Source organism: Eubalaena glacialis, chromosome 2 (genome assembly GCF_028564815.1).
Source record: "Eubalaena glacialis isolate mEubGla1 chromosome 2, mEubGla1.1.hap2.+ XY, whole genome shotgun sequence".
Taxonomy (NCBI): domain Eukaryota; kingdom Metazoa; phylum Chordata; class Mammalia; order Artiodactyla; family Balaenidae; genus Eubalaena; species Eubalaena glacialis.
In genome coordinates, this window is record NC_083717.1 from 158,129,553 (window position 1) to 158,155,386 (window position 25,834).

Here is a 25,834-nt window from a genome sequence, read left to right on the forward strand (position 1 = left end):
TATTCATTTATAAATACTCACATATACTGATGAAAGTGTCATACAGCTAAAGTGTGCTGTGACTTTTAAAAGCATTCTGTGTATATAAATACAAATGTTCATCTTGTGAGTAGGATATTACTATGTAAGATTTGCATCCATACTTATGAGTTGGTGGTTTCTACTTAAGAGGACTTACATTCACAGAAATAAGATTGGCTCCAAATACACAGGCTGTATGGATCCCCTTTTATCCTACTATGTTCTCTCTCTTTTAAAACAACTACTTATGTTTTAGACATAGGGGAAATTTGAGTTCATAAGCATGATACCATGTCTGTTTTTTATATCCGTTTCACTTTGTCCTCAGTAAAAAAGTGCAATCGATTTCTTAGCTTTTAGTAACTCATTGGATGAGTTAAGTTGAGGAATGATAAAACGATCACTTCATCAAACATAGTGGGTTTTGAAGTTGTTATGAAATAAGTACATTAAATCGTAGTGTATAATTATTGTAATTAACAAAATACAGTCATTTACTTCACATACAACTTTTCCATTGTGTAGCCGCATTATTAGAATTGAAATAGGTCACCAGTTTAAATAAATAGTCTGCCATCATAAAATGTTTTGCAGCATTCTACCATGCTAAAGAAATCTTCTGAGCATCAGAAAGTTCTCCAACCAGATAACCTTTCTGAATTTGAATCTATTGTAACTGAAAGGCCACAGTTCAGCAGACAAAAAGATTTCCAGCAGCAGCAGGTAATTTCAGCCCCGAACAGTTATAAAGATAAGAATAAAGCTTTCTGTATGGAATTTCCCATTGAACTAAATACTGAAAGGCCATTGGAGTGTTTTCTTACGTGACTGAATAGAAAGTGTGATGTGTGGGTGTTCCTGTGTGTGCAGCAGTTCTGAGTTTTGAGTGTTTACTGCAGTAGGTCCTTTGCTTTCATCTGCTACAGTTGGGGATACTGGAACTTGGCTGCCTTATTAACTTGCGTCCTATGTCAAACTAAGCAAATATCTTCAGGGTGAACTTACCTCTGTAACTGCAACACTTCTTTCCCTATTGTTTCAAAATGTGTTCGTATATTTTTGGTGGTTTTCCATGTGTGTAGCATATATTTAACAATACTTGGTCATTGTGTGAATATTTTAAATAAGTTTTTGAAAAATAAAAGTTAACGAGAACAAGCAAGCAAGAAAGAGAAATAGTAAATAATGATTTAGGAAGTGATTCCAAATCAGCTGATCTCAACAGAAGAAACCCTTGGGTACTAATTGAAAACCTTGATTGATTGGACTATTTGAATCTTATTCAATTATAGGTTCTGGAGTTAAAACCAATGGAACAGAAAGATTTAATCAAATTCATAGAATTTAATGCTAACAAAATATGGCCTCAGTATCGCCAACATGATAAAGATACAACTCAGACATCATCTGTGAGGTAAAATATTTTTAAAGAATCGGACATTCGGTAGTATTGTGGTTGGGAGAGTTAACAGTGTTTCTTTTAATATCACTTATAAAACATTGTCTGAATGTAATAAAATTTTTGTATGTTGATTATTCTTTTCACCTTTTGTTTTCCCTTAAAAGCAGTAAGGCATCTAGCCCTGAAAATGGTGCTCCAGACTTGATCTTGTCAACCCAGGGCCAAAGTGGAGATAAATGGCAATATTTACATCATGAACTTTCATCAAAAATTCGGCTCCCTCTACCTCAGCTTGTGCAGCCCCAGGTCAGTGTGTATGTGCACACAATGTAAATAAGTGTGTTTACCTTTGAAGATCCAATGAGCATTCATTAAACACACATGTATGTTCTGCATTATTTTCAAAAAGCAGTTTATTTATTTTCAGAAGGCAAAGATGCCAGGTGGATTTTCTTACTTAGCTGTCCTCTTTTCATCTTCCTGGAAATCTGCATTAAGTGCTTCCCTTTTGTGCTTCTATAGCACGCTGGGCTTCCCTGATCATAGCTCTTACTATACTATACACCTGCGTATTTGTCTGTATTCCCCATTAGATGGCATGAGAAGAAAGACCATGTCTGCCTGATTCACATTTGAGTGCCTGGCACAGTAGTAACTGGAACATCAAAAAATCTTGGTTACTATATGTTGAATGAATAAAGGAATGAATAATATATGTAAAAAAATACTTTGAAAATGATACGTTGCTATATGAGTGTCATTCATTCATCAAAAGATTATTTGGCATCTGTAGTGTGCTGGCCCCTATGCCAATGGTACCTGTCTATAGGTATTCTCACCAACACACCTTATCACACCTGATTATTGCCATTACAAGGGTTTATTCATACTGTGCCAGCTACTGATGGATGTCTCTCTAAACAGGGAGCCCATGAGCAGAATAGCACCGTTGCTCCCAGCAGTCAAGCTTCTGCCTTTAACTTTGCACTCAAACTGCCAGGGCAAAGGTTTTCAATGGTTTCCCAATTCCCCAATCTGGTGGGAACTTTTCCGTTCTCTTCTACTCTACCAAGAACCTTATTTGACCGATTAAAGTTGAATCAAATTCATTGGTAGGACTTTAGTCTTGGTTTCTCCTTGTCATATACACTATAACATGTAATATATCATTCTTTTTCCAGCAATAGAATAACATCCCTTGTTCTCCACCCTTTCACCCCAGCAGAGTCATCTACCATCCCATCCTGTTCCTTTATATATGTTAGTTTTCCAATTTGGGAAAGAAATTAACTCTGAATCATTCTCCCTTCTGAAGTCACAGCTCATTTTCAGTACTTATTTAGCTTTTCAATAACAAATCAAGATGCAAATCTGTCCCTGGAGGTGACTGTACTCTATTCTAAGAGTTGGCTGTATGCCAGGAGTCTACCAATAAATGGGAAAAGAAACAGCTAACCTTGGAACACAGATAGATAGCATCCCTACAAATTGAAAGATTAGTGGTTTTATTCTATTTTTCAAATTATACTTTGTTTCCCCTCGTTTTATTATCTAAATGGACCCTCAAGTGTCTGTATAAAGCCTGTCATGACTTTTCAAAGTTGTCCAAAATATTTATATTTTAATTTAATTATTTTTTTCTTATAAATGACAAGATAGACAAAAAACACTTTCCAAGAAGGTAAACTCGGGGGCTTCCCTGGTGGCGCAGTGGTTAAGAGTCCGCCTGCCAATTCAGGGGACACAGGTTCGAGCCCTGGTCTGGGAAGATCCCACATGCCGCGGAGCAACTAGGCCCTTGAGCCACAATTACTGAGCCTGAGCGTCTGGAGCCTGTGCTCCGCAACAAGAGAGGCCGCGATAGTGAGAGGCCCGTGCACCACGATGAAGAGTGGCCCCCGCTTGCCGCAACTGGAGAAAGCCCTCGCACAGAAACGAAGACCCAACACGGCCATAAATAAATAAATAAATAAATAAATTTAAATTTCTTAAAAAAAAAACAAAAACAAAACAGGCTGTTTTCAGTTTAAAAAAAAAAAAAAAGAAGGTAAACTCGGAAGATAACATGTTAAGGCATTTTTGATGTTTTATGTTAACATTCACAGGATCTCAAACTCTTTGTAATAGGGTTTCCCTTTTTCAAATAGGTTGCCACAAATATGAGTGTTCTACCCAGTGTGAGTATATATAACTTTAGATACCCAACAACTGAAGAACTGAAAACTTATACCACCCAACTTGAAGACCTCCGTCAAGAAGCAAATAATCTTCAGACACAGGTAGCAGCTGCATGTTATATATTTTCCTCATTGCAATAACAAAAATGAGGGGAAATGTGATATTGTAAATTGGTCGTAATTTTCTTTACTGAACAAATAATAGGACACATAATGGAATGAGTCCTAGAATTGCAAATAGGATTTATCTCTCTTACTGACTCTGGTAAATTTGGTAGTGGTTGCGTAGAATGCCATGCGCATAGGCTTCTAAACCTGAGTCCAGGATTGGCAGGAACAAGGATCTTGATTGATTAGTACTGTCTGCAGTGGGGCTCTGGGATTGCAGGGTGAGAAAGGAGGGAGGGAGTAGCTGCAAGGTTTCCAACCTTGAGTAGGCTTAACACTGAGGCGGTGTGCGGGATAGCTTAGGTACCCATCAAAGAACAGGGCAGGAAACAGCCCAAATTGGGGTAATCAGTAGCTTCGGCAGGCTCCTAATTTACTTATAGTCACCAGGCTGTACCATGCCTTACCATGCCTACCTTTAAGATGTTGTACCTTTTTCTAACGAACCCTTCAAGTTTCTTGACTTCTTTTCCTTCTCCAGGCCATACTTGATTTCATTACCCCACTTTCTCCTATGTTAAAATATGGGAGGCGGAGAACAGTGGGAAGAGGGATAGTGTGATTTACCTGGGACCACGCTTCCACCTGGATGGCCCCACTAAAGAAGTCCTTCATCTTTTGATTTACCTTTTAATTCCATTCAGTAGTCAACTCACTACCTAACACTGAGTTTCTTAAACTTGTTTCTCTCAGAGTTAACATCTTAATTTTATTTATTTATTCTGCTACCTAGTTCACAATGCATTTGAAATGACTAATTATTAAAAAAAAAAGCATAACATAAATTGTAAACTATAATGGAAACCAGGGAAAATGTAGGCTTAGGAAGGCGAGGAATCTTAGTGATTTTTATTTTTCCTTTTCTCCTCTTGATTTAGGAAAACATGTCAGAAGAAACATATGCAAATTTGGATAAGAAATTACTTGAACTCTTTCTGACCCTCAGTCAGTGCCTGGGCAGTGTGGAGGAGATGCTGCAGACCCCTTGGCTCTTGAGAGGGGATATCGGTGCCCAGCAGGTGCACTACGAGGTAGGGAGCATCCATCAAGCCCATGAGTTGGCCATTACCACAGGCAGCCCACTAGTTAACTAGAGCTGAAAGCTCTCAAGGTCAGACCTTGTTCACAGTGTCTTTCTTCCTCTCCACTTTGCAGACTCTGGCTCTTGAGTTGAAAAAACTTTGCTTAGCTATGAGTGACAAGAAGAATGATATTTCAAAAGCCATGACTTGGCCTGGCAAGAACGCCAGCCTGTTCCTTGACTGTTTTGATAACCTCCAAGTCTACCTGGAGCACATCCAGGCTACAACTGCCTCTAGGAGCAAGTCCCTGAAAGCTGGCCTCGACTATAACCGCAGTTATCAGGTATGGGTCTGGGCGCTTGGCTGCTTTGACACTGTTTTAGGTCATAGCATGGACCTCTAACTTCCATTCATTCCTATTCCGGGCAGCATTCCTGAGTGGGAATTGCTAAGGAAAGCGATGACACTCTTTCTATGAAGGTCTTTAAGTTAGTTCAGCTGCTGATGGTGGGAGACCATTTGAAAGCGAGGTCCTTTCCAAGCTCTCGGGTATGAATTTGTTAGGTTGAGCTAAAGTAATGTTTCTTTCCTGCATTACATTCAGCCACTTAAAGAGCGTCACCTGGCAGGATTTCTAGGTAAGGGGAGCCATTACAGTTTTTGAGCAAAGGAATGACAGTCCACGTACATTTCCGGCAGATCCATCTGGCAGTTGTCTAATGGGGATTAGAGCAGAGACTTGAGGCAGGGGGACTAGTTAGGAAGCTACTAAAAACTATCTAATGAGAGGGAAATGAAACAGAACATCACTTAGGAAGGAGTCTTGCCCATAAAATCAAACCTGAATCTGATCAAGCCTCTAGAATCCAAGTCAAATAGACACAAGGGAGGAACATGTTGAGCGGCACCAAGGGAATGCAGTCAGCCAGGCGCAGGCAGTGGCAAGCTGCATAGAATGTGTGCATATGTGCTTTTTTCCACGACCAGCCCACCACCCCAACACCAAAAAATCCAAAAAAACAAAAAAAGAGAGAGATGGGCAGGGAGCCTGCAGATTACAAGAGACTTAAGACACTTATTAATCCATTGCAACCTATTGGACCTCATTTAGATCCCGGTTCCAACAAGCCAAAAGGAAAAAGTATAGGCAATTAGAGAAATGTGAACCCTGCCTAGGCAGTTAATAATACTAAGGAATTATTATTGATTTGTAGTATTTTTAAAGGGAGGAATCTTTATCTTTTAGGAAATACATACTGAAACATATACTAGTGAAATAATATGATATCTGGGATTTGCTTCCAAATAATCTGAGGGAAGGGAGGTTAGGTACAGTCAGGAAAGCTCAGGGGAGGGTGCAGAAGAGAGACGACCAGCCCCAAGTCAGTAATTGTTAAAGCTGGATGGATGTTGGTAATGCAGGGATTCCTCGTATTCTGGCATATGTTTGAAATTTCTTATAGCAGAGAAATTGAAGGACAACTGAATTTTTAAAAAGGTACTGAAGGCCTAAGTGAGATTCTCACTGTTTCCTGCATTTATCTTTTTATACAGAATGAAATAAAGCGATTATATGATCAACTTACTAAGAATAAAACATCTTTACAACAATCTCTGAATGAAATTAGTGGCCAGAGTATTGATGAACAGCTTCAGGTAATCAAGTCAAAATAATTCAAACTGACTTAACCTTGAACCAGAGAGTCTTGTGTATAAGCTGTGTTTCTGAATCACTTCCCGAAATATAAGTTTGTTTAGTGTTGGGAAGGGTATTGAGAAATGAAACCCTCACCCTCTTTGTAGGAGTGCCAATTAGTCCAGCATCTAGGGATCATTTGGCTACATACCAAAACTTTAAGCCTAAATGCTCTTCCATACAGCAGCTCTTTCACTCCATTCATCCAGCAAGTATTAATTGAGGACCTACTATGTTCAGGCACTTCTCTAGGTACTGCACTTGCACTTATCCTAAAGAAAAAGGCAAGTGCATAAAGATAAATATGTTTATGAATATTCAAGGATGGACCTAGCTGCACTGCTTGAATTAAAGACTCTAAATACCCCAAAAGTCCATTAAGAGCAGACTGCTGCTAAAGCAGTGAGCAGCCTTACAATGGCATACTGTATGTCCGTTTAAAAGGCTCCAGATACGTTTGTACTGATGTGAAGAGATGCTGAGGAGCTGATAAGTGAGGAATGCAAATTACAGAACACAATGATGTGTGCAATCTGTTGTGTTTCAGGATGTGCACTGTACCTCTACTCAGTACATGCTTTGAACACATTAGGAACAAACCGTCAACTGTGGATCTTTGGGGAGAATGGAGAGGATAGAGAAGTGGGACTTTCACTTTTCCCTTAATCCTTTTCTATACTGTTTAATTCTTTTTAAATGAATATATAGACTCCTTATTAAAGGGTTTTACTTTTTTGTATTGTCTCTTGCTTTAGAAAGCAGATGCATATACAGTGGAGCTGCAGAACTCTGAGAGCCGAGTGGCAAAACTAAGAGACGAAGGGGAGAGGCTTCATTTACCTTCTGTTCTACTCCAGGAGGTTTACAAATTAGAGGTATGTCTGAGCAGAAAACATAACTATGAATTATAAAGAGTATTACTCTTATAATTTACTCTCCGTGAATTACTATGATTGTAAAAAGTAAGACTTTTTTCTTCTACCAAGGGAATTTAGATATGTTCTTCATTTGGGTTATTTTCATGGTTGGATGGAAAAGTCTGTGCACAGCTGCTCTTTCTTTTCAGGATGTACTTGACAGAATGTGGGGAATCCTGAGAACCAGGTACACAAAACTCAGCAGCCCTTTCATCACTGAGAGCCAGCAAGATGCTTTGTTGCAAAGCATGGTAGAACTGGTGAATATCGGAAAGGAAAACCTTGCTCATGACCACTTACAACAAACCAAAAGTAAAGTTGCCTTACAGGCTCAAATACAAAATCATAAGGTAAGACACGTGGGTCAGATCACCTTTTCATAGACTTTAAGTTCTTCTGAGTGTGAACTAAGAGCATCTGTTTTCTTCCTTCGTGAAATTTACATCATTCCTTCATTCTTTTAACAAACATCTATTACAGTGCTCACTGTGTACCAGGAACCCTGCTAAACTCGTAAGAATATGATTGTGAGTGAAAACAGACATAGTTCCTAATATTTATGGAGCTTTCAGTTGATTGAGAAGGCATATTTGTCAAGGAGTCATTCAAACAAATTTAAAATTAAACTTGGCATACACACTTTAAGAACATTTAATAGAGGGAATTGAATTCGGGGGTTAGGAGAGGCTTTACTGAGAACTGAAATCAAAAGAAATATTTAAATTACGTAAATGTATGTCTAGCGTAATGCTACAATAAATCCTTTTGTTTTCCATTCATTTCATTAAACAAAACCTCATGATCATCAACAAGAGATATGCAGTAATTAAGTGCTGATAATAAAAATGTATAAGACAGAGTTCCTGCCTTCAATAAGCTGAAGTCTAGGCTTTTGATTAAGTAGACCTTAGTCTAAGAAAAATTCAGAGGTAAATATTGTATAAAGGATGGTGGGGAAGAGGAGAAAATATATTAACTGATATATACAATGTGTCAGACCTTATGCTAGATGCTTTTATAAACCCTTCTATGTATCCTTTTCAAGGAACAAGAGAAGGGATTCACCTAAGAAGAAGTCCCCCCCAAACAACTAGAGGGGGCAGCCGACTATAAATAGAGAGCCATGTGAAGGAAAGCCTTCCTCTTTAAATGTCTTAAAGTGCTATTCTGGGAGCTTTTACCAACCAGAATCCCAATAGACCCCATCAGCGAATTCCCTTTAGTTAACTATTTTATTGTGTAGAAGTTAGAACCAGAGTTTCGGAACCCCTGGCTATTGAATACGTGAGTTTCTTGGGCTCACACAACTATCCATCCAATTTATCATCTTGAAACTAATTAGCCACATCAGTGGCTTTACCACTTTCTGTAAAGTTTCTTAAAACTTGGAATAACTGATATAAGAAGATCTCACTGGAAATTTAAATTGACTAATTAATAATGTTTGCCCTTTAATATGGACTATTTTGTGGAAAATATTACCTAGGGTAATTTTTCTTTGTGATTTGTTAAAATTCCATTCGTACTCAAAGACTATGGACACATAGGCAATTTTTGTTTTGTTTTCTCGTGTGTTTGACTCTACATGGCTGTCCTGGGATTTTGGGTTAAAAAGTAAATGACACTATAACATGTTGAAGTAACTTGAATTTTAAGATTTTTCACAATGTAGAAATAAATAAATATTAACATCTTCCTCATTTCACAGCTTTTTTTCCAGAAGCTTGTTGCTGACATGCTGTTGATCCAAACATACTCCAACAAAATGCTTCCTTCTTTATTGCAAAAGAAAGAGACATTTTGGGCAAAACAAGTAAAGGAGGTTAAATTGCTAGAAGAAAAGTCACACCAGTGTGGAATAAAGCTGCAAAGTTTATTGCAGGTATGTGCCTTTCATAAATTTTGTACTTAAGCCGGGAATTCTGGATTTTCAACCATCGCCTGTAGGTTCGAAAACAAGTATCTGGTTATTATTAAGCAGTAGTTAAGTGGGAACCAGCAGTGAGGAATGTGGAATCCTGTTCCAGCTCTGACTGCTACTTCCGGAATGAAATATTAGCTGAGATTTCTTATAGGTTGATTAGGGATGGCACAGCATCTTTCTACCGTCTAGGTTTGTGTACAAATAAACAAAATGGAAAACACTTTGAGATCTTGAATGAGATCATTTGATGAAATAGTCAGTGGTTCAGAAACTGTGCATCCCGAAGAGGACAAGCCCAGATGTTCTGTTGCTGAAGTGGATTCATGACAGTCCTGCCCCGATTCAAAGAAAAAAATTAAGCTTACATAAAGCTCTTTCTCAATTTTAAGGTTTATTTCCCCTTTAACTTCTTAAACACGGTGGATGTTAGCACATAAAAGAAATAAACAAAAAACAAAGAAATATTCAACTTTTTTTTTTAATTTATTTTCTTTTTGGCTGCATTGAGTCTTCGTTGCTGCACGCGGGCTTTCTCTAGTTGCGGCGAGCGGGGGCTACTCTTCATCGCGGTGCGTGGGCTTCTCATCGCAGTGGCTTCTCTTGTTGTGGAGCACTGGCTCTAGGCTCACAGGCTTCAGTAGTTGTGGCACGTGGGCTCAGTAGTTGTGGCTCGCGGGCTCTAGAGTGCAGGCTCAGTAGTTGTGGCACAGGGGCTTAGTTGCTCCGCGACATGTGGGATCTTCCCAGACCAGGGATCAAACACGTGTCCCCTGCACTGGCAGGCAGATTCCTAACCACTGCGCCACCAGGAAAGTTCCAATATTCAACTTTTTAATGTGATAATAAGCTATGGTATTATTTTATGCTAATAAAAGTAATTTTCTAGTTAGTGTGTCAAGTTGATATTTATAGTAATAGTTCATCGTATTTTAAAAAAAGACTCCATGAGGGACTTCCCTGGCAGTCCAGTGGTTAAGACTCCATGCTTCCACTGCAGGGGGCACAGGTTTACTCCCTGGTCAGGGAACTAAGATCCCATATGCCCTGTGGCACAGCCAAATAAATAATAAGTTAAAAAAAAAAAAAAAAGACTCCATGAACCCAGCGAGTGCCCCTAACAGCCATGTCACCCGCTGTTTCACTAGCTGTGAGAATTACTAAGGTGGTTAATTTTCCAGCAGGTAAGGTTTCATGTCCCTAAGTCAGCTCTGTAGAGTACTGAGACCCTAGGGGTGGGCTTCTATGGAAATGGAGAGAGCTACGACAAGGCAGACTCAGGCTAAGGCAGTAGTTACTCCCCTGATGAAGCGTTAAGCCCATAACTTCTCAAACAGCTTCTTCAAGCAGCACAGTAGGGTAACGGTTTGGGTCATGTTTGTTGGGTAATGTTCGTCGGACTGGGGATTGGAGCAGGGAGCGTTGGGAGCAGCCTAACAGAAGCTTCTGTTGAAAAAGACTTTACAAGTTAGCCCCTTCCTTTCCAAGTAAGAGAAAGGCTCTGAGGTCTCCACAGAGGTGTATGCTGAGAGTATCACTTTAACTTAATCTTATTATTCCCTCCTCGATTTGACGGGGCAAGCATAAAACCCTAATACCAACTGGATTTTTTAAAACCTTCTCCACAAATCAGTGCAAGTGGAGTTGTTTCCCACCAGACACTGAGCTTTTACTAGGGTGGGTTATATCTCAGAAACCCCTGGAGTCTGTGCTTTAATTTTGTATGGTCTCAGAGTTCATTTTTGTTTTTAAGATTAATTTTGTCATTATCTGGAACTAATCTAGAAAAAGCCCCCTGCTGATCATGTGTTCTTAATTCTTTAGAAATGGGAAGAATTTGATGAAAACTATGCATCTCTTGAAAAGGACCTGGAAATTCTTGTATCTACGTTGCCCTCTGTGAGTTTGGTGGAAGAGACGGAGGAAAGATTAATGGAAAGGATTTCATTTTACCAGGTATTTTGCTTCCACTTAAGCCGTCAAAGTCATTGTCTGTAGCACTTTGTATTTTTATTGTGTTTTGACTAAATTGCTTGACTTTGAAGGTGAATGATTTGAATTGAAATGAAATATCATTCCTCACACAACTCACAGTGAGACATATTTGGGGAAACTGCAGATTTACTTGTGGGCTTCTTGACATAACCACGTGTCTGACGTGGGGTCGGGACCTTGGTTTGAGTCCTGGCTCTCACTTATCACTTCGTCAACTTTCTGTCCCTAAGCCTCAGTGTCTTTATCTGTAGCATGTAGGTAATCAAGCTGGTGCTACCGGTCTCTGGAGGTGGATGTCAGTGGGTGTGGACATGAGCTAAAGTATGGGAAGAACTTTGTAAACCACGGGCCTCTGAACGTATTTTTAGTTTTATGACAACAGTGAAGCCCTGACTGGACATAGCCTATGAGACAAACAATAATCTGTTACCTGCCACCAGCATTATAAAGAGACTTCAAACTTGAAATTTTTTCTTGTGTAACGTTTGATATTGTTATTATCAAAGTCTCTGTGTCTCAAATTTCAATGCCATAGAAAAGATAAAACCTTAAAATGGTTTTCAAGTGGTATTGAGAACATGACCAACAAGATAAAAACAAGTTTTAAATATTTTCTGCAGAAACTGAAAATACTTAGTTTTAACTTTAGAATGTATGTGGTCAGAATCTGAGTTGTGCAGCTAGAGGTTGCTATCAAATATCAACTTTAAGACTTCAAAGGCAGGTTTGTTGCCGGACCAGACCGGATGGAAGAAGAAAGCATGGAATACTTGGCAGGGTTCCATCATTCCTTGGAGGCACTTAAGCTCCTGTAAGGAACATTTTCCAGAGGCTGGAATGCTGTCGTTATGCTCTCTAGGTGTCTTGAAAGCTGCCATTGATCTCTTTGCCATCTTGTCATATTGAGCCGAACTCAGAGATAAAGCTGAATCTTATGGGGGCGGGAAGCTGCTCTTTAATTCTTTGTTAGCCTAGGGGTGCAGAAGGTACCATCTGAACAGCTGAAAGAATGCAGCTGAAAACAGATCGGTTTTAAACCTTATTATATTAAGAAACAGTTCATATTAGCCAACCTGATAGAAGCCTGATTATTTCCCCAAGAGTAGCTGTATACCTTAAACTATAACCTGTGATTCTGTTAAGTTTGAAATATTTTAAAAATCAAAATAATTGTTCTAAGACTTTTAAATACATTTGCCAGACTGAAAGAAGACAGATATCTAATAAAGCCCATCTCACTGATAGCGTTCCTTAGGTCGTTATCGTCTTCTGCGTCATGGAGAGGTTTGTGTGTATCTTGATCAGGGGACGTCTGTGGGCCGGGAATGTAGGGTCAGTCCGTTGCATGGCCTCTGGTGTTGAACAAGCCGTGTTCCAATGCCAGTTGACACCTCATTGACCGAGTGACCAGTGCAGTCTGACGCCCGTGTATAAAATGGGAAAATTAAAACTTCTCAGATATGAGGGCAACCCATGAAACAATAGCATTTCCATGTAACTGTAACAAAAGATATTTTGAAAAAAAAAAAAAACTTCTCAGAGATGCTGTTAAGATGAAGTGTCTCACACTGAAGGCTTAGAAAATTAGAACCTTTTTTTTTTAAAACTGATGTTGGACATTTTATTCTAGCCTGTGGAGTCGGGCAGGCAGAAGGAGTTGCAGCTGGGAGTGGTGGAAAGGGCATTGGAGGTAGACTTTTTTATTAATTTTTAAAAAAGCTTAAGTTAATTGGAAAATAGCAAATGTTCTGTTTTGATCATAATTTATTTTTAAAGATTAAATTTAAGTAACTGTCAGGATATGTGTCATTAGCTGAACCCAACTGCAGAAGATAATTGCCTTTAGACAGAGTTCTCTTCAGGGGGTCATTGCATCTGCAGTTCTGAAGAATTTTGGTTTTTTTTTTCATGAAGTTGAATTAGCAATGTGTTGTTTTCATTTATTCTTCTAAAATCCTCTTCTTTTCTCCCTCCTGAATCCTTATATCCAGAAGACTCTCAAAATGAGCTTTTCCCCCTACTGTTTGGGTCTAAAAGATGATAAAGAAATGTTTTCTTATTGATCCCCTTCAGACCTAGGCCGCAATGTAAAATGCTTCCAGGTGCCCAGGCAGGAGAACAGAAATAAGGGTCACTGACTGGGTGGACAGCTGGAGGGCTGGTGGGGACAGTGGTGGAGGAGAACCCAGGAGAACAGCCTCTTCCAAAGGAGCTTGCTAGAGCTTCCTGTTTTCCCCGAGTCACAGGAAATCTTGATTTCTATGTAAAATTTCTTGATTTTCAGAATAAGCTTTAGGTCACACAAAACCTCTCTGCAAGCTCAGTGTGCCCTGTAGACCATCACCTTTTTAGTTTCTAGGTGAAAGAAGTAACCAATCAGATCTAAATCTGTGAATTTTCATGTTATATTGCATGTATAATCTGTGCAGTAGAAATGCATTGGACACTCTCATTGTGAAAGATAATTAATAATCCATTAATCATGTTTGTTCAGCCAGACTGCAAGAGTCTTGAGGGTTTGGAAAGTGTTACTGTTTCTTCAGTAGCCTCTACTGTAGATTTTTCATGAAGTGTTTGTGAATTGACTGGCTGATTTAATTTTTAAATAATTCATTCTATGACTTTGTTTTTATTAGCAAATAAAAAAAAACATCGATGAGAAGCATGCCCGGCTTTACCAGACTGTGAATGAAGGCAAACAGCTGGTGGTCTCCGTGAGCTGTCCTGAACTGGAGGGCCAGATTGCAAAACTGGAAGAGCAGTGGTTGTCCCTAAACAAAAAAATTGATCATGAACTACACAGACTACAAACGCTTCTCAAGCATCTGCTCAGGTGTGGTTTCTTAGGGATTGATTGGCATCAGAAAAAGACCTCAGAGCGATTCTGCAGTCAACCAGATTTTACATGCCGTCCCCCTGTTGTATGGTTTTTGACAATCTAAAGCAGTTGAGTCCCTCTTCCAGGCTAAATGGGAACTAGAGTCTCTGATGCTAGTTTGCAAGACTCAGGATAATGTGTAATCAGTCCTGTGGAAACTAGGAATTATGTTATAAAATTATACACATGTTACCTTTATGCCATGATGTTGCTCTTTCCTACACTCTTCCAAAATTTTTTTAAATCTTAAAAATAATTTTAGCTAATAGAATAGTTTGAAAAAGTCTTTGGAGTTCTTCAAAGAATTTTTTTGCTTTAACTGATCAAATCTTTAAAAAAATTTTTTTTTATTTTGTATTGAAGTATACTTGATTTACAATGTTGGGTTAGTTTCTGGTGTATATAGCAAAGTGATTCATAATACATGTTCAGTAATATATATTCAGGTATATATATAATACATATATTCTTTTTCATATTCCTTTCCATTGTGGTTTATTATAGGATACTGAATATAGTTCTGTGTGCTTTATAGTAGGACCTTGTTGTTTATCTATTTTATATATAGTAGTATGTATTTGTTAATCCCAAACTCCTAATTTATCCCTCCCCATCCCTTTCCCCTTTGGTGGCCATAAGTTTGTTTTCTATGTCTGTGAGTCTGTTTCTGTATTGTAAATAAGTTCATTTTTATCATATTTTAGATTCCACATATAAGTGATATCATATGGTATTTGTCTTTCTCTTACTTCATTCTTGAAACCCTTGAAGAAGGTAGAAAACATAGAACATTTAACTTCATTCTCTTTCCCACCTCTTAGGGAGGCTGTCTTAACCTAAAGAAGTTTAGAAGTTACAAGAGGGACAGCATTTTGCTTGGATATTTTCATTCCATCAGATAAATATATTGGCATCCAGCCAATAGCAATTTGCTATTATACAACTTATACCAATGCTGGTTATATTTTTACTGTACACAAATCTATAGAGGACGTTTGATGAATAAAAATAATTTCTGTCCTTACCTGTGGGTTTACTTTTGTGTAGCTGTAATAAACTTTTAAAAGACTATTTTAGACTTTAAAATGCCTCTTTGTTCTTGATTAGTCATTATAGAGTCGTAGAAAATGACAGGAGCATCAGATTTGGGACCTGGGATTAAACAGGGTATAATTCTTTAAAAAATCATGATTTTTCTGAATACTAGGATTGGTCAACACAAGAAAATAAATGGTGAAACAGAAGAAAATATACGGGGGATGCATATCGTTTCTAATTTCCTTTCTGTCCCACTTTGCTCCTATTAGTTATAACAGAGATTCGGATCAGTTAACCAAGTGGTTGGAATCTTCTCAGCAAACTCTGAACTACTGGAAAGAGCAGTCCCTCAATGTGTCTCAGGACTTGGACACAATCAGAAGCAACATAAACAATTTTTTTGTAAGTTGTAATACAATATGCTCAGGTAATTGTTGGTTAGAAAAAAATATCGGGGGAAAATTAGGAGAGTTGGTGTGATAGTTTCCATAATCATTTGTAGATAAGGGGTAAAACTTGGGCTAATAGCAGCTGCATGCTTCAAACTTAGACCTATTTGTTTATACTATTGATTTATATGCTTATAATAATGATAAAGTATATTTTAAATTGACACTATAAAATATATATGTACTTAAAACTTGCCCTGACATGGGGCATGTTTTACAAGTGCAGAAAATAACTCCCCTACCTGCCCCCAAAACCTCACAGGATTATTAATTCATAAATGTTAGCTAATAAATACATGGTTTTAAATTGTTATATACAGAATTGATGTTTCTACTAAAATGTTATTGTTCTATTGTTTTAAGGGTTTTTTTTTTGAAGAAAAGAAAGTATTAATTTTGTGATATAAATTATACTTTGAGACCTTTTTGTCTTTTCCCTTAGTCTTTTCTCCATTTTTCATATTTTGTAGCTATGATTACTCACTTTGATATTAAAATGTAAATATTTTAAAAATATACTTGGAAAAAACCTGTAAGTACCAGGAAAGATTTCAGATATTTTAGTTTAAAAATTGTTGCGTTTAATTCATTTAATATGAACTTTTAAAAAAAATGAACTTTGTGCTGTGTTCCATATTTTCTTTTTATTGTTGAAATGATGATTTGTCTATTTTTAAAAATATTAATCCATTAGATTATAAGCCACTCAAGGGGCAGGAACTCCATCTCTTTTGTTCCCCACCGTATATCAAATGCCTGGAACAGTGCCTGACACTTAGCAGGAAAAATGTGTGTGTGTGCATGTGTATATGCGCTTACATGTGAGCACATATACACATGCACACATACATACATACACATATAAATATTTACTATTTGAATTGAATTCAGTTATTTAGTTTTGGGCTCTAACCAGTTATTCTGACTCTTAGTTACTCCGTGCCATATTTATTTATTTATTTATATTTATTTGTTTGTTTGTTTATTTATTTGGCTTTGTTGGGTCTTCGTTGCTGGGCGTGGGCTTTCTCTAGTTGTGGCGAGCGGGGGCTACTCTTCATTGCGGTGCGCGGGCTTCTCATTGCGGTGGCTTCTCTTGTTGCGGAGCACGGGCTCTAGGCGCACGGGCTTCAGTAGTTGTGGCATGCGGGCTCAGTAGTTGTGGCTCATGGGCTCTAGAGCGCAGGCTCAGTAGTTGCGGTGCACGGGCTTAGTTGCTCTGCGGCATGTGGGATCTTCCCAGGCCAGGGTTTGAACCCATGTCCCCTGCATTGGCAGGTGGATTCTTAACCACTGCACCACCAGGGAAGTCCCTCCATGCCAGATTTAAATTTTAAAAGTTTCTAAACTTTAAAACTGTTTCCTTTTAGGAGTTTTCAAAGGAACTTGATGAAAAGTCCTCCTTGAAAACTGCAGTTCTAAGTACTGGGAACCAACTTCTTCACCTGAAAGAAGCTGATACGGCGACACTGAGAGCTTCTTTAGCACAGTTTGAACAAAAGTGGACAATGCTCATAACTCAGCTTCCTGACATCCAAGAAAAACTTCACCAGGTAAGTATTTAAAGACCCAGCATTTGAATTAGCATTCACTTGTTAGCTCACAACTCTTTTAAAATCATTTCTCTGACTCAGTAATTTTCATTGACACCACCTATCTTTTCTCTGACACCACTGAATATAGGTCTTAATTACTGGACTCTCCTCCAATGGGATCTTTCTTAAGAGAGAAATCAGGCTTAATTACTTTATTTCCCAGTTTATCTGCATCACTGTGTTAGTTTATGTGAAGGTCATTGTCATTGTTTTGGGGTCACTTATTCTGAGCTTGAATGCTGGGTTTGTTTTTGTGAGTAACCTGCATAACTATGTGGCAAGACCTTTTATCAAACCAGATATTATCTTAAGTGATGCCCTGATTCATTTTGTTAACTACAGGTAATTAAATGGAAATCATTTTGATTTTGCAGCTTCAGATGGAGAAATTGCCATCTCGTAAAGCAATAACAGAAATGATTAACTGGATGAGCAACGTGGAACATCAAACTGCAGATGAAGACTCTGAGCATTCACTGAGTTCTGCATCTCAAGTTAGAAATCTTCTTCACAAGTACAAGGTAATTATACAAAAAAGCCAGAAGCCTTTTCATTAAATAAAGAAGGCAAGTCAGTTGGAAGGGAAATACTGAACAAAGAGACATGTAGGATATTATTTAGAAGAACTAATTCTAAGGGTGGGGAATGGGATGGTGGATGATTCTAGAGAGAGAAGTTAGTATACTTGCTCTTATTCTGCCCAGATTCCTTTGGTAGCTCCCATCACCACAGGACAGAATCCAAGCTTTTAACTGGCTCTGGCCAGCCTCAGCCCTTCATTTCCCCACATAAACCCTGGACTCTGCCTGAACCAAATCCTTTGAGGTCCCTCCACCACTCCTGGTGCTCTCCTGCTCATGCTTTTGCTTTTGTACGTGCTGTACCTTTGGCCTGGAATTCCAGTGTCCCGCTTTTAGCTGTAGGAATCTTCTTAGTCATCCTTCAGGAGTCAGTTCAAGTATCTTCTCATTTGGAAATCTACCCTGACTCTCCCAGCCAGATCAGTTTACCTTCCAGGATTAGGTGTCTCCATGGTGCTATCAATAGTTCCTGTCACCCGGTATTATAATTATTTTCTTACTTGCCTATCTCCCCACCTTGACTTAGCTTCTTGAGAGCAGGGGCTCCTCCTTTACCTCCCTGAAACAGCACACCTAGCCCAATACCTGGCATCCAATAGGTGTTAAGTAAATGTTCTTTGGATAAGAGAACGCGTAAGGAAAAGTTGATATCCTTCTACAAATAGGAATGTGGCCTTCTCCACGATATTTGATTTCAAGTAGATTTAACTAACATTTAACAAGCCACGCACAAACACTTATTGTGTGCCGAGCAAGGTGTTTGCCACTAGGAACACAAAGATGAATGAAGACTCCGGTCATTGCTTTCCAAGACCTCATAGGCTAATGGATCTAGCCTCTGGTAGGCAGAAGATGAATGGCTTAATCACAAAGCACGGTATTAGCAAAGGTTTCCTTTTTATATCCTATCCCATCCTAACTTCAGTGAGTAGTACAATCTGTAGAGGGTCTATGTGTATTTTTCTCACAGGCCCTAGTAACCTAGCACATAGTTTTACCCCTGGATGTCTCCTATGGAGGTGCTAGAACTTGCCAGAATAAACCCAACAAGTATCAGCCTTAACAGAAACATGCTTGGCCCTGGGAGGGTTTAGGATTGCTCTAGAACTTAAAGTCATCCAAACAGGGAGGCCTAGACGGTCCACAGAGGAATAGAGAAGCTGCCTAAACTGGCAGAGCTCCTTAAAGGTGTCCTGGGTTTTCTGGGAGAGTCTTAACTTCAGACTTCCCATCCTGTCATTTCCATGAGCCCACAGGATGGCTCTGAATTCCAGTGGGGCTCTCAGGAAGCCTCTCAAAGGAACCCTTTGTCAGACTCTGGGTCTTGATTTTGGTTCCTATGATGCAACTACCATACATGGTACCATCTTTGGCTTTTCAGTCTGTTTGAAGGTGGTGAGTCTCTCTGTTCCCAGGAATGTGTAATTCCCAAAAAGACTCTCCACTCAAATAAAGCAGATGCGTGGTGGGGTTGGGGGAGGGTAGAACGTAACTCCAGACAGGTGCCCCTTGATTACTGGGTGGGATCCTGGTGCCCCCTACGGTGCACCAAAGGAGAGGTCCAGTTCGCCTACTTCAATTCAGGCTTTGGTGGTTTAATTTTGTTTTCTTTGTTCATTTTAGGAGTTTAGAATGGAAATAGACTATAAACAATGGATAGTTGACTTTGTTAACCAGTCATTACTTCAGTTAAGCACCTGTGATGTAGAAAGTAAGCGCTATGAGAGAACAGAGTTTGCAGAGCATCTCGGAGAGATGAACCGCCAATGGCACCGGGTCCACGGAACACTGAATGGAAAGGTGAGCTCATGGTCACAGCTTGATGTATGATTTAGCCTTTGCAAAATACCACTTTCTGAAAAATTTTAAAAGACATTTGTGGGACCTCCCTGATGGTCCAGTGGTTAAGACTCCACACTCCACTGCAGGGGGCATGGGTTCGATCCCTGGTCGGGGAACTAATATCCTGCATGCTGCATGGAGTGGCCAAAAAAAATTAATTAAAAAAAACAAAAAGACATTTGTGTGGTTAACTTACAGTTAAACCTAATAATCATCTCAATTCTAGCCCCTTTTAAATCCTATCCTCCATTGGTGCATATGAGAGTTGGAAATAGTTTTTATATTTCTTTGCGATTTCTTAGTGGGAAATTGACTTAGGCAAGTGAAGAGGAGAAATGTTATTGAAGGAGATGTCGAGTATTACATGAGGCTACTAAATGGTCAGAAGTTTTGACATTTTCTGTGAAAGTAGATGTTAAAAAGCAGCAAAGCTATTTCAGCTTTAGAAAGATTATAAAAAGGAAGAAAAATGTATATGGCTTCTTGGTAGATTTTCATTCCATGACCGAAAAGATTAAGGAAACTTATTCTTGGGAAAATATTTAATATTTATATACAATAGTGAAAATTGGTTGATTTCTTTATTGTGTGGAGAATGCATACAAATAGATTCATACAGTTAAGATTTGAGTACATGCATGGGGAAAGAACATGAGCAGATAATTCACAAAAGAGAAAATTATAACTGGCAAATAAATATGGAAAGGTTACAACTTTAATTGTCAGACGTTTGAAATAAACATTAATAACATTATACACTTACTAAATTAGAAAAACTTAAGATAAAGATAAAAGCCCAAGGCTTTCACATTCATACATTGCAGATAATGGCTTACATACCCTTTTGGAAAGCATTCAGGAAATTTCAAGAACCATAATAATCATCTTATCTCTTAACCCAGCAGTCTGCTTCTTTTACATTTATCTTAAGTAGATAGTCCTTCAAAAAGGAAAAGATATGTGCACCAAGTGTTCAATTCAACATTATTTGTTCTGGTGAAAAATGTAGACTGCCTGAATTTCCAACTCAAGAGAAATAATTAATCAAATGATATGGTGTCTATTTGATGAAATACTGGGCAGCCTTTTAAGTTAATACAAGTCATGACATAGCAAGTGCCTATGGCATATGAAAAAAAGTATAAAACATTATATATACTATGATTGTAACCTAATAAACATTGTAAGCATTAGAAATGAGAAGAACCACAGACATTTAAAAAATATTACTTTATTAAATTGATGCATTATTTGTGATATTCTTTATATTGACAGTTTTTAAGTGAGTCTAGTGAAGAGAGTCTGGGGAAAAAAAATTTTCTTAAGCTTTACATATATCGATAGACGATGCAATGAAAAAATATTGAGTGTTAGCAACATGATTTCGTTTTGTACAGATACTGTGGAACTCCAGAACAGCCAGCTTTCTTATCAGGTTAGCTTTCATTTCAAATGTTAGATTTTTTTTAAAAAGGAGAAAATAATTCATATTTCCTGACTTACGAATCTTTATTCCAAAAGTTGTTGGGAAATCTTGTGCAAAACGTTAGAAATCTGAGAAGAAACAAAATGATCCTATTAAAAATAACATATCACGACATTTACATTTTAAAGCATGGGGTTTAAAATAAGAAAATTTTATTTTCTTATTCGTAACTGGTAGATACAACAATTAGAACAACTTTTGGAAAGTATCACTGAGAATGAAAACAAAATACAGATTCTGAACAACTGGATGGAGGCACAAGAGGAGAGACTGAACACTTTACAAAAACCTGAAAGTGTGATCTCGGTGCAGAAGACACTCCTGGATTGTCAGGTGAGAAGACACACGGCACCTGTCCAGCGTGGCTTGGTCAGGCTGTTAGTTACCACGCCTGCCCCAGCGAGCAGGGCAAGCTGCTGTAGTTTCTGAGGGTTCTCCTCAAAGCCCCCAGGTACTTACTTTCTTCTATAAAATAGATGTGTCCATGTGTTTTACAGAATTGCAAAATGCTGTTTTTTAATGATAAACAAAAGTATTTTCATGGCTATTGTAGTTCTTAAGAGATTTGAATGCTACCCCTAAGAAAAAAATGTTGGACGTTCCCTGGCAGTCCAGTGGTTAGGGTTCGGTGCTTTCACTGCTGTGGCCTGGGTTCAGTCCCTGATTGGGGAACTAAGATCTCACAAGCCGCACGGTGCGGCCAAAAAAAAAAAAATGCTCCACGGGAATTCTGATTTAGATGTTTTCCAGTTTTTGTGTTTTTATTAATTTCTCCAGTATTTATAAAATTACTCAAGTCTCCATGATTTTTAGTATTTCTTTCTGTTTCTTCAGAGGAAAATGGTTTTATTTTACCTACTGTGTAATGTGTTCTCAAAGGACTACTTTTCCCTCAGAACCACTGTCTAAATCCCATTTGGGCTAGAGCATGTTGGCTGTGCCCTTTTTTCATTCAGTCATCATTTGCCAGGTCACTTGGTCTTTGAGGTGCCCTCACCCAAACGTGGGTTTACTCCTCCCTCCACACCGCCCTGATTGTGTCACTCCTGTTGAGAGCAGGTCCACTGTCCCAGAGCTGTAGATGGCACAGGTTACGTGGGTTCTGCACCGCCTACAGGAAGGCATGGCGCTCTTCACTGTTGGGGCTGGAAAGTCGGCTCAGACCCCCATTCTACTTAGAAGGTTACAGAATGATACTGGATATAATATGTGGGCAGCAACACCTCCATAAGAGATCTTTTCGGATGGTCGTATCCTGTTTCTAACTACCCACTAGCCATTTCCATGTTAGAGTGTTTACAGCCACCTCCTGACTGGAAGCTCAGTGCTATAGCACCCCCAGCCGGCCACCCTGCTTTCACCTGAGTGCTAAGTTACTCAGGCCTGGGATGTCATCACTATTTTCCAGATGGGAAAATGCAGACTTGGCAGTTTGATGACTTAACGCTTGGTCCAACAGCCAGTACAGGGCAGACGTGGGATGGAGACTGTATCTCCTAGACTCTTTCTACTATACCATGATGATAAGGACTTGCTACCTAGACTCTTCTAAAATCTAGAGCCATGTAATAATGGAAAGTATTGTAAAACCTCATATTGTAATATTGTAAATTCATATTACAAAATTTCACTGTAAAAATTGAATTGAGAGTGTGATATGATTAAAAAGTCTTTTGTGTAATGTTATTAAATTATATACTCTATTGGCATTATTACTTGAAAAATGCAGACTCCTACCTCTTACCCATTATTAATTGTTTTGTAATATTGTACATATGAAAACCTTTTCCTCTTGCCCTTCCAGGATATAGAAAATCAACTTGCAATTAAATCCAAAGCATTGGAGGAATTGAGACAAAGTTACCTGACTTCAGAGAGTGGGACAATGCCATTGCTGGAAGATACAGCATCCAAAATTGATGAGTTATTTCAAAAGAAAAACAGTGTTATCAACCAGGTACTAGAATTCATTTACAGTGTACTATTTCTCTCCACGTATCCTTCTTTTATCTTATTTCTTGTTTAATAATGGATACTCGCTCCATACCAAAATCTGAAAAGTTGCTGTGAAAACTACTGAAGTGAAGTAGAGAAAAACATTTCAGATCTCTCTTATTTTTTTCCTTCACTGGATAATCAGAGGCAAAGCCACCAAATTCCCACATCCTTGGCAAGCTAGAAATCCACCTGGTTATCTTTGTTTTGTCTAATGTACTCACACACACAAAAATGTCTCCACCCCCAACCCCAAACCCATCAGAGCATCTGGCGTTGTTTCTTGGCCAGATATTCAGGAGCAGTTATGAAGAAGCAGCTCAGATTCCCCACACCCAGGGAGGTGCCTCGGGGAGGGCGTGATCCTATTGCATGTAGCCTCTATCAAGCTAGAAGCATGGTCAGCATAGGGAAAACTCCAGAGGTGGGGAGAAACAGCATGTGGTGAGGAGAAAGCATAGAAGACTGTGGAAGATGTCTGGTAACTGTATGAAAGGCATGTCAAAGTCTGCATTTACCCCTTCTGGGAGGAAGAACACCAAAAGACAAAGGACAGGCATCCTCAGACACTGCAACTTTGACATTTCCCCACAAATGGAGAGAGAAATTGTAAATACTAACCTATTATAGGTGTGTCCATGTTTCCCAGAGAGTCTTTATTGTGGATTATTTGTCATCTACTAAAATCTACTTTCAACCATTTGTTCCAAGAGAGAATTGGGAATAACCCATGTAAATGAAATCCATAGGTGACCCTCAGCCTCATTCTTCCCCCAGGACTCAGGCAGAAAAGTAGGGGTGAGCTTAGCATATCTGTGTGAGTCATTTGTTAACATATCTTTTGTGAGGCACTGTGCTCACTGCCAAGGGTGCAATGATAAGAAAATAAATAGTTCTTACCCTCAAGATGCTCACAGGCTGCAGGAGGGTAGCTGCAATAAAAAGACAGACAGTAACAAGTGTTGACAAGGATATGGAGACATTAAAACCCTCCTACACTGCTGAGAAGGTTTGTGTATAGGTTTTTTTGTGAACATATGCTTTCAGTTCTCTTGGGCATATACCTAAGAGTAGAATTAGTGGGTCATATGGTAACTCTATACAGTATTTAACTTCTTGAGAGACTGCCAAACTTTTCTACAGAAGCTGCACCACTTTACGTTTCCATCAGCAGTGTATGAGCGTTCCAATTTTTCCATAGTCTCGCCACTACTAGTTATTATCCAACTTTGATTATAGCCATCCTAGTGGATGTGAAGTGGTATCTCATGGTTTTGATTTCTATTTCTCTAATGACTGTGGATGTTGAGTGTCCTTTCATATGCTTATTGGCCATTTATATATATTCTTTAGAGAGATGGTTATTCAGTCCTTTGTCCCTTTTTGAGTTTGGTTGTCTTTTTATTGTTGAGATATAAGTGTTCTTTACATAATATATAAAGATTTATATACTTGTATATTCTCGATTGTGTCAGAGATCATTTAAATGCTTCAATTTTCAACCTTTCATAATTATCAAAACACATTAAAGGATAAAATATGGCCACCATTGCATTTCCTCCTACTTTGCACTTGCCCATCATTTTGGCCAAGCATGATGCTCTCCAAGTTTTGCTTGCTCTCCAGTAGTAACCAGACTTAAGTGCCAGGTAACACAGGTTAACACTTTACATTTACAATGCTTTACAGTTTTCAGAGCATTTTCACAGACACTATTTTCTTTATGTTTTCATTTATTATATCTGTATTGTGGATGAAGAAATAGACTCAAGGATTAATTAACTTGCCCAAGGTCAGAAAGCTAATAGGGTGTCACTGAAATGTATACTCTGAGATTCTGATTCCTCACTCAGTGTTTTTTTCCCTGGGCTGTCCCTCTGTAGGCTGAATTCTCTCTGTGCTGGTTCTTTTGGTCTCAGGGCTCTTTTCCATTCAGCTACTCTAAAACTTAGCCTTCTTTGATATTTCTTGTTCATTGACCCACCCTTCTCACCTTCAGTGAATCACTGACGCTCCACTCTCAAATTAAAATACCTAAATTGGATACAGTGGTAGAGTCCTTAGGAGGGGGAAACAAAAAAGATGAGAGAGCCTCTTGTCGATGATTTCTTGAATATGTTTCTACTTTTTGTATAGGTCAATGAGCTCAAGACCTCCATGCAGTCTGTTTTACAGGAGTGGAAGATTTATGATAAACTCTATGATGAAGTGAATATGATGACGATCCGATTCTGGTACTGCATGGAACACAGCAAACCTGTGGTTTTATCATTAGAGGCCTTAAGATGCCAGGTGCAGAACCTTCAGGTATATTAACCAGATCTTGGCACAATGCATTATTGGCAGAAAATCTCCAATGGAAGAAAGCACAGAAATGAACACAATTACTGTTATGTTCTCCACAGAGAAACACGAAACAGTATTTTAAACAGCAGCATCAAAAGTATAACTTGAAATTTCAAAATGAATGACATGAACCAAATGAGTGAAACTTGGTACAAGTATACTGTGAATTTTTCTTCATCTTTCATGTCCATATTATTTCACAATTTAAAGGTTTGGGTTTGGGGTGTTTTTTTTTTTAAGTATGCTATTTCAAATGCTAGCCCCATGAAAGAATGCCTTCTCAGTTTTCTTCTTCACAGTTCTGA

At 38.6% G+C, this 25,834-nt stretch overlaps 2 protein-coding genes across 2 annotated transcripts in view; one reads left to right on the forward strand and one right to left on the reverse strand.

Moving 5' to 3' along the window:
* The window catches only part of SYNE2 (spectrin repeat containing nuclear envelope protein 2), a 318,208-nt gene that overhangs the window by 232,111 nt on the left and 60,263 nt on the right, over nucleotides 1–25,834 (forward strand). Inside the window, exons 68-86 of the mRNA XM_061180891.1 lie at nucleotides 616–744; nucleotides 1,314–1,435; nucleotides 1,588–1,729; nucleotides 3,571–3,702; nucleotides 4,647–4,799; nucleotides 4,924–5,133; nucleotides 6,345–6,446; nucleotides 7,242–7,361; nucleotides 7,553–7,753; nucleotides 9,112–9,285; nucleotides 11,149–11,280; nucleotides 13,956–14,152; nucleotides 15,505–15,637; nucleotides 17,055–17,237; nucleotides 17,654–17,800; nucleotides 19,484–19,660; nucleotides 21,366–21,521; nucleotides 22,993–23,145; nucleotides 25,320–25,490. Coding sequence (XP_061036874.1) covers nucleotides 616–744; nucleotides 1,314–1,435; nucleotides 1,588–1,729; nucleotides 3,571–3,702; nucleotides 4,647–4,799; nucleotides 4,924–5,133; nucleotides 6,345–6,446; nucleotides 7,242–7,361; nucleotides 7,553–7,753; nucleotides 9,112–9,285; nucleotides 11,149–11,280; nucleotides 13,956–14,152; nucleotides 15,505–15,637; nucleotides 17,055–17,237; nucleotides 17,654–17,800; nucleotides 19,484–19,660; nucleotides 21,366–21,521; nucleotides 22,993–23,145; nucleotides 25,320–25,490 — 2,934 coding nt within the window. The remainder of the gene's footprint in view (nucleotides 1–615; nucleotides 745–1,313; nucleotides 1,436–1,587; nucleotides 1,730–3,570; nucleotides 3,703–4,646; nucleotides 4,800–4,923; nucleotides 5,134–6,344; nucleotides 6,447–7,241; nucleotides 7,362–7,552; nucleotides 7,754–9,111; nucleotides 9,286–11,148; nucleotides 11,281–13,955; nucleotides 14,153–15,504; nucleotides 15,638–17,054; nucleotides 17,238–17,653; nucleotides 17,801–19,483; nucleotides 19,661–21,365; nucleotides 21,522–22,992; nucleotides 23,146–25,319; nucleotides 25,491–25,834) is intronic.
* Nucleotides 1–25,834, reverse strand: part of ESR2 (estrogen receptor 2) — a 170,977-nt gene that overhangs the window by 29,818 nt on the left and 115,325 nt on the right. The window lies entirely within an intron of this gene.